The 8,833-nt window shown below is 33.3% G+C and overlaps 1 protein-coding gene across 1 annotated transcript; it reads right to left on the reverse strand.

Moving 5' to 3' along the window:
• Nucleotides 1-2,501: 2,501 nt before the first annotated feature.
• Nucleotides 2,502-3,877, reverse strand: LOC132161893 (E3 ubiquitin-protein ligase PUB23-like). Its single transcript, XM_059572111.1, has one exon. It carries the CDS (start codon nucleotides 3,738-3,740, stop codon nucleotides 2,538-2,540), a length of 1,203 nt encoding a protein of 400 aa, XP_059428094.1. The 5' UTR covers nucleotides 3,741-3,877; the 3' UTR covers nucleotides 2,502-2,537.
• Nucleotides 3,878-8,833: the final 4,956 nt, after the last annotated feature.

An 8,833-nucleotide genomic window follows, 5' to 3' on the forward strand; every position in this document is an offset into this window, starting at 1 on the left:
CGTGTTAAGTCAGCCATGAAAAATTTTAGGTGCCATAATGACTCTTATTATTATTATTATTATTATTATTGATTGGTTCGAAAATTCAAGATATTAAATTATTGCTGCAACTTGTGATCCCAGAAGCACATGATCCAAGAAAATAATCATCGAATTACGAACACTCTAGATCGTCTCGCTTAAAAAGGGCCTAAAATTAGGCCAGGTTTGATAAATTAAATGATATATAAAAAAAACACCCAGTCAAATGGCAGAATATTATATGAATTAAAGTTGGGTAGAATATAATATATAAATACCCACCTTGACATGGCGTGCAACAATGGGGGCATGGATTGAGAAGACACACGACATGGTCACTGCCTAGACGTATACGCTGGCCGTTTTTGAAAGAAAATAGAAAAAATTGCTAACAACATAGATAAATACGAATTTATGTTTTAAGTTTTGAAAAAAGCATTAATCACTAATTAACCTTTTTTACGTATATTATATAATATATATTATAGTTATATAATACAAAAGTTTAAGTTAATAAAAAATACTTAATTAATATTCTATTAAATATCACGGCAAACAGCAGAACAAATATATTAGATAAAATACATTCCCAAAAGATAACTCAATCGATTGAAATTATGTTTAATGAAACAGAAATTACTAGTTCGAATCTTTCTTACTTCTTTTGTGCGGACATGTCAAGAAAAATTTTTTTATATATATAGTTGTAATTTGAATTTAAAAAAGATGCTATCAATCAAGTACATTTGAGGGCAGATTAAGTCTAATTTAGAGTAAAGCCATCTCTAGTAGAAGTGTAAAACAAATCTGCTCCACATATTAAGGGTGGGTGATAGACTGATAGGAGATGATATTGAAAAGGCAATGCTGCTGACAATTGAGAAATGTCATTAGCTGCTGTCGATTGAGAAATGTGGAAAAGTCATACTAATTTCCTTGTAACTTTCGACTTCAAAAATTTTAGAGGTTAAAACTATATATATATAATAGTGGTTGAGGCTTGTGGTATTAGGGAGTATCACTTCATAGATCTTAAGTTTGAGACTTACTAAGTGTAAACTCTCCCTTGAAATCACATCCTCTAGTATAAAAGTCAGCGATTTATCTTGATTCGTGTAAGAAAATTAAAATAAAGTTGTCACCTAAAATTTATATGACCACGAACTTTTTAATGTAATCAAGCATTTCTCTTTAGAAAAGGTCAAAAAAACATATATATATATATATATATATATATATGAGAAAGTCTAAAGTCTGAAGTCTAAAGGGTGGAGTACTTTTTCTTCTTAATTGGGCGATGGAGTTGGACCGCGCCTCAATTACGTGAAAAGAAAACCACCAAATTTGTTGGTTTTAAAACCTGGTGCTTGGGCGCAGCAATATATACAGCCTGCAGTGGCCGCCGCCGGTGGAGAGAGGAAATTGAGAAGATAAATTAAGAAAATTAGGACAATGTCAGGATTGACCTCAATTTCCGTACAAAATATAAAATTTAAAGATTTCCATCTTTATCGTAAAAGGTTTTCATAGGAGTGAGATAAATATGAAAACAAATGTATTTTTAAGGATATTGTAACTTCTAAGAGAAGTTTCAGAAAACTTTCCTTCCCTTGTTAAAAATTCTCAATTAAGGGTATTCAACTTTCAATTACTCAATGTCGTTAGGATTTTTTGTTAATTTTTTGTCAAAATGACCAAAATACCCATATATATATATTTTTCTTTTTATAAAAAACAAAAAAATTGCAAAAATGTTGCATATATATATATAAAATGCCTAAATCTTTACAATTTTTTATTTTATTTTTTTACAAGAAAAAGCATGGGTATTTTAAAAATTTTGACAAGATTTACTGAAACTTCTAACGGAATGGGGCAATTGAAATAAATTGAAAAGTTCGATACTCTTATTTCAGAGTTTTTGACCTTTGAGAGCACTTTTAAAACGCGTGAAAGTTCATGAGAGTTTTGTGAAGTTTCCTCTATTTTTTTTTTATAAATTAATGTTGCAATTTATAATTGGTGAATTAATTAAGCAAAAAAAATTTGATTTGTCAATTTAATTAATTAATGACGGACTTGTCAACCATTTACACGTGCATATCAATCTTCTGCTACCTTGAAAGCCATACTTCCAAGTTCCAAGCACAAGCACACCCAAGAAATTAAGGAAGGCTCCCAATATCCTCAAAATTATAGAACGAATTAATACTTGGATCTGCTTGACCTAATTAAGTGTCATGTCCAACATTATTGAAGCATATATGTTTTTGCCCATGATATTTCATGGTTTCAAACAATTTGTACTACAAGAACCAAGCCCTAGAATTAATGAAAACGCCCTAGCAAAAGATTAATTCGAAGCGATTAATGAAAAATATATAACACAACTTAATTGTAATTTGAAATGATGTTATATATTCCACCAATGTTTTGTGGAACTAAATCAATTATATATGTACACAGAGAAAGGATCCTAATTAAAAAGGGAAATTAATTCTCTCCCACTCTCTCTCTCAAGATGGATAAGAAGAGAGCAAGTTTTTTGGTATACATGAAGAACTCCTCCATGCCCTAGCGTGCAGCTTAAGTATCTCTCTAGCTTTTTCTTTAGCCTTGTTCTCACAGTCCATTTGAAGCATCACACATAGCTTTGCCACCACACCCAACTGCAACATTTCTTGAATAACTGCTGGAGTCGCCGAGAACTTCGAAACCAACAGGAGAATTCTCACCGCCTTGTCGGTCGCCACCTGCGAAACCCTCATAATTTTCTTCGACACGATGGCGAGCCCCGCAGCGTGCTCCAAGAGCTCCGCCCGCCCCTCGGCACATCCACAGAGAATGTCTACCGCCATCAACATCATCTCGCAAGCCCTTCGCTCGGAAGAATCAAGAAGAAGTCCTATCAAAACAGAAACTGCGCCTCCATTGACGGCTTTGATTCTGTTTCTCCCCCACGGAGAAAGCTGGATTAGTAGTTTCAATGCGGCGCTTGAGGCCTGCTGGGAGATCTGATCATGCAAAACCTGCACTATTTCGACGAAGAATTCGGTTTCCAACCTGATCATCTGCATCGGATCAGCAACTGCCATCATGGATTTCAACAACAAAATCGAATAAGCACGAGACTCGTAGCTGCCACGTTGCATGACTCGTAGCAATGATTTGATAAATTCGCCATTTTTCCCGATGAGATTCTTCAGAGCGGCTTCTGAAAGCTGGAGACTGTAGAGGATGCTTAAGGCGTCGGCGCTTGAAGCTTCTTCTACTGTTGTTGAGCTCACAATGGAAGCTAAGAACTCAACGGCTCCCGCAGCTTCCATGCAACGTTTGTTGGCGGCGCTCTCCGAAGCGATAGAGCGGAGTTTTTGCAAACACTTGGTATTCAAGTGTGGGGATTTAGCGTCGTTGAGGAGCTTGGCAATCTGGGTTTTGCTGATCGGAGGCTTTGGGGTCGGAATCCTTTCGACGCCATGGGAGGCGTTCATGGTGCACCACGACTGGATCAATCGCCTGAGAGTGTGGTTTGGCGTGAGATCACAGTCGGCGGGAAGTGCTTGTTTTGTAACCGGACAGGTATTGTTCTTCCCCGAAAACAACCACTTTTCGATGCTTTCGCGGTCGTAGGTTATTCCGGTGGAGACTGTGACGGGGTCTTTCATGAGCTCCAGAGAAATGGGGCAGAGAAAGAAGGGAGGAACGTCGATCTCGTCCATTGATTTTCAGATATGAGATAAAAAGTTTGAAGGTGTTAGAGAGGCGCTAGCTGTGTGAATTGGTTTGAAGATGTTGGGAGAGGAGATCGGGGGGGTTTTATATACGCGTTGAGGAGTGAGGTTTCGAAAATGAGAAAGTCAAAACACGGACAAAATGAGAGCGTTGAGAGAGAGAGAGAGAGAGAGAGAGAGATGACTTTTCCCAGCTATTAAGAGTCGGTCATCAATGGCTGGTTAATTGACTGTGCATTATCCGGTGCCACGCCCTTTGACTTTCTCTCTCTTCTTTCTCTCTCTACAAGTCTATATGTTTAATTTCTTTTTTTAAAATTTTTTTTTTTGAAGCTCGTGCTTTTTAGAAGCGTCCACTTGCCGGCAAAAGCTAGTGGGAGGGGTAGGAATTGTCAATTTTGTTTATTTAGAAAACGATGTCACTCCATGGTTCTACTTGGCCAACGTACCTTTTTCAAATGGGGAAATTGAGTTGCATAAATTGAATTTGTCCGCATGATTTAATATATAATTAGGGTAAGTAAGGGCCAAATGATTCAACGTTTGCCTTTGTCAACCCAACCCCCATTACAACTTGTAACGGCCGTACGAAGCATTCCATAGATTTTGGGACTTTAATTAATAATATGACGATTTTATCAATTTTAATTTTGTAAAACCTTATCTATATATCTAGAAACCATGTACGAAAATCACTATTAATTCAACTTCACTTTATCATAAACACTTTCGGCCTGCACAAGGAAAGATAAATTTTCCTAGAAAAGAAGAGAAAAGAGATCGAATTAATAAAAGAAAAGCAGCTAGACATGCTTTAGTTGGAATCTTAAACAATGCCATATCCCCTTTTTCTTTTTTATAAGTCTCATTACTTTTCTTAAGACCTTTTATACTCATTTAATTAATTAATTAATTTTTTTTTTTTGACAAATTTACTATAAAAAGTTTTATTTATTTAATCATTTAGGCGACCGGAGCTAGAGGGAAGAAGTTGAAGGAAATTAATATATAGGATTAATAGTCGGTTTTATTCTCAGTATCAGAGAAATTTGAGAATTTGTTTCTTTCACCAATATTTTATTAATTTCCAGAATTACGTCGGCGCCGATCAATCTTTTTTTTTTTTAATAAAAATTAAGAATAAAATAAAGAGATTCAAATACTTTGTCAACGTGTCATCTAATTAACATAAACAATCAGATAACTAACTAACCAGTAATCTTGTCATGATCTACATCTTCACAAGAATATATATATATATATATATATAAGTGATTTTTGCATGCATATATCTGCGGGTAATTTATATTAAAGTACTGCATTGTATTCATTAATTGTTTTTTTTTTTTTCTCACCAAGAAATAATATTATAAACTCCCATCGCTATCAAAAGAGCGAGCTAGTATATATATATATATATGTATCTTAATTTTGTTAACAGGACTAGATCTTGAGTGATCTCATACAATCTAGCATGAAATGTCATGAACTTATCTAATAAATTGGCATCATTTACAAAGATATATAATTCAGCAAGAAGTCAATTATTATTTTTTCAGACTCAATTCATGAACGTTGAACTGGTTCACATTTTCTTCTTGCTCGTAAATAAACTAACGCAACAAATATGTTACTCTCATCACCCAATTTTACAACCATCTAACTCTTTAATTTCTTAGTTTACATCTCAATTTCCTACCAAATCCCTCGTATGATAAAAAGGATAACAAAAAACCAAGTATGTGTTGTAAGATGTTCTCTAATATTTAAAATGGTGCCCCTATGCAGCTATGCCACATGTGATTTAGTATGATTTAATTAAGAGGAATGTTATTTTGCATTCTTCTAACGTACTTTGCTGACGTGACATGCTCAATTCATCATCATATTAATCTTAATTAAAAAAAAAAAAAAAAAAAAATCAAAGGTGGATTGAATATATCATGTAAGCTAAGTATGATAGCAGAATGCAAAAAAAAAAAAAAAAAAGGCCATTTCCCTTTAAAGGTGTTTTGTATTGAATTCTAATAAGAACACTATTAATAGAATTCTAATTGAAATTAAGTTCTATACCTTGATGGGAGGAATAATAAAAGTAAAATTTTGATTGAGAGTCTCTGATCAAACTTATAAATAAAAAGTTTGTGTATTATAGGCAAAAATTAAGATATACTAGAAGAATCATCTCTAAAAAATTAAAATTTTAGTTATGAAAGTTTCTACTTCAAACCAAGAGCAAGAATGAACAAATTCGAGGGGAAGGACATAGAATTGTTTTTGAGAAACACTGCACACACTTATTTTCATATTTTTGGACGTGTCAATAAAAATTACCATTAGATCAACACTTTAATAACAATCAATTTAAAATCTAATAGTAATTTTTAATTACACATCAAAAAGTGTACATTTGAGAGTGTATACAGAAGCATTTATCACGTTCTTTACTGTTTTAAATTATTTTACACGTGTTTATGAAAAACTTTTTGTTTGAGTTGACAGAACAGGGAATTTCTACTTGTTTGTATCCAAGATAAATAATAAATAATAAAATAAAACTTAAAAAGTAGTTAACAGCACTCATGAAGAACAATAATTAGTTGCGTTGAAAATTCTAGCTCTCACACAAAGAGATTAGAACAACAATGAAAAACGTGCTCCAAGAAGAATTGGAAACCCCATCCCATGTATATTTTATTGAATCTGAAAAACAATCAAGAAGAAAGAAGAAAATAGCTAAAGCAATTTCTAAAATGATTAATTAAAAAAAAGAAGATGTTGAAGCCCCTATAAGATAAGACAAAAGAGCATGGTGTCATGACTTATCTCATAAAATTGGCGTTGTCGGCCATGAAATCAAGTCTTCTCACGTGGCAAAAAAAACCCAAATAGTCCCAGTCAGACAGTAAGAATAGTACTGGCAAGTGCCATCCAATTACATAATTCCACATGGCAAAATGTCAAAGCCGCCATCGCCAGCCAGCACCTCTAAGAAAGGCTGACCTGTCCTTATCTTCAACTTCCACCCTGCAGGCTTCCACAAGCCATTCGTTATCATCAAGAAGCCGTGTGAGAGCAGCGTAGCCGTAGATCGCTCTGGTCATCCGCCTAGGCCTGGCCGTAGATTGCTCCGCACCCATGGTTTTTTCCTTTCTTTTCTTTTCTTTGGTAGTTGGATGTTTTATTTCTACTTCTGTATTTTTTTTTTTTTTTTTTAATGTCTTACGTGCTGTTATTAAAATAACAGCATGTATGATTTAGTTTAAGCAACGGTCTGTTTTAGTTTAAAAAATGGTTAAGATTAAATCTCTAAAAAGTTTTTTTCATTTTCTCTTTTCTATTAAAAGTTTTTAAAAGTAAGTAAACTTTAAAATTTAATCTTAACCGTTGCTTAAACTACAACATATATACTATTAAGACTAATCCGAAGTCAACCGCCAAGCAGACCATCACGTCTCACCCGTTGTAGTAATTTAAGAAATTTACTTATTTATTTTCACATTTATAATATATTAATAACCTCCTAAATTATCACCATTAATTTTACACCTTTTTAAAAAGTGACATCCGAAGGCCTAAAACTAATCACTTTTATTTACCGTATCAAATTAGTTAATTTTGTATTCGTTTTTTTCAAAATAGTCGGTTTCAGGTCTTAGGTTACTTTTCACTGTTTGAAGGCATAAATAAAAATATAGAGGTTGTTAGGGGGGTTTTTGTTGAGAAATAGGGCATGGACCTTGACCAAGCTCTGTGCATTAAAGAGGCCAAGACGACCTTTACTATTCAATGTAATCAACAATCACCACCGACAACGTGCATGTTAAAACTTGGTATCTGTAATTTTTAGTCAAACTCATATTTTTCTTTGTGAAATGCATGTGAAGCATAGGACAGATCGAGAGCTATGAAGAATGAAAGTGCAATGGATGACTGCCCATATTACGTGAAACATGTTATACATTGAATCTGTTATATTTAATTATTTTGTAATCCATGATGAAAGCAAGCTGGATTAATTAGGTCTAATGAGAATAATTTATTTTATAATTTAAATTAGATTTTACATATTTAATATTGTATATATTACCGCATCATTTAAAATTTTAAATGCGATAAATTTTTATGATCACTATTTCACTTGAAACCAAAACTCCTACTCCAGAAAAGAGAAGGCATTTGAATATAAAGGTTATAAATTATCAACAAAATAAAACAATCATACGTTATAAGTTTTTGTGCTGATATGACTTGCATGCCATGATGCAATTGGTCAAAAGAATTAAATAAAAAAATTATAAAGAAAACAAAAAGAAAGGAGAATAGGGAAAGATGAATAAAACTTTGTTCTCTTTCTGTTTTCGGTGATAGACAACTGCTTTGTCTTTACAAGCTTTATATATATATATATGCAATTTTAAAGTGCTTAATTAATTCTCTTATAACAGTTGAGTCTTCCTTTCTTGGTACATAGTTGGTATGGTTGGGATCGGACAGTTATAGTTCCAAAATCATCTTTGACACGTGGTATTAATTGGGAAAGCATTACTATTAAGTGCTTAATTAATTCTCTTATAACAGTTGAGTCTTCCTTTCTTGGTACATAGTTGGTATGGTTGGGATCGGACAGTTATAGTTCCAAAATCATCTTTGACACGTGGTATTAATTGGGAAAGCATTACTATTAATTATCATGATCATATTGAATTACTAATTATACAACTAATATAATCATTAAAGTTGTTGCGAATGGCATTTGGCCTAACCTTTAGCAAATAATTTGCTTTTGAAAATTACGTCAGTTTTTGCATGACATCCACGTGGTAATTAAGATTAAAACAAGACCACATGGTATAAATAAAATTGTCTAATTGGATGCTTTTACCACTAACATCCAATCATCTCTTTAGGACTTCCATTTGATGGGCTCCTTTAGAGGGGCACACCACACGTCTCATGTTCATTTGTCTTCTAGTTCACATAGCAAGAGTAGGATTCTCTCTATTTTACTCAAAATGGAGATAAGTTATTTTATGATTATGATTTTATTTTAGGGTTAAATACTCTATATTCTTTGGGGT

The sequence above is a fragment of the Corylus avellana genome, chromosome ca9, assembly GCF_901000735.1.
Source record: "Corylus avellana chromosome ca9, CavTom2PMs-1.0".
In the NCBI taxonomy this organism is placed as follows: Eukaryota; Viridiplantae; Streptophyta; class Magnoliopsida; order Fagales; family Betulaceae; genus Corylus; species Corylus avellana.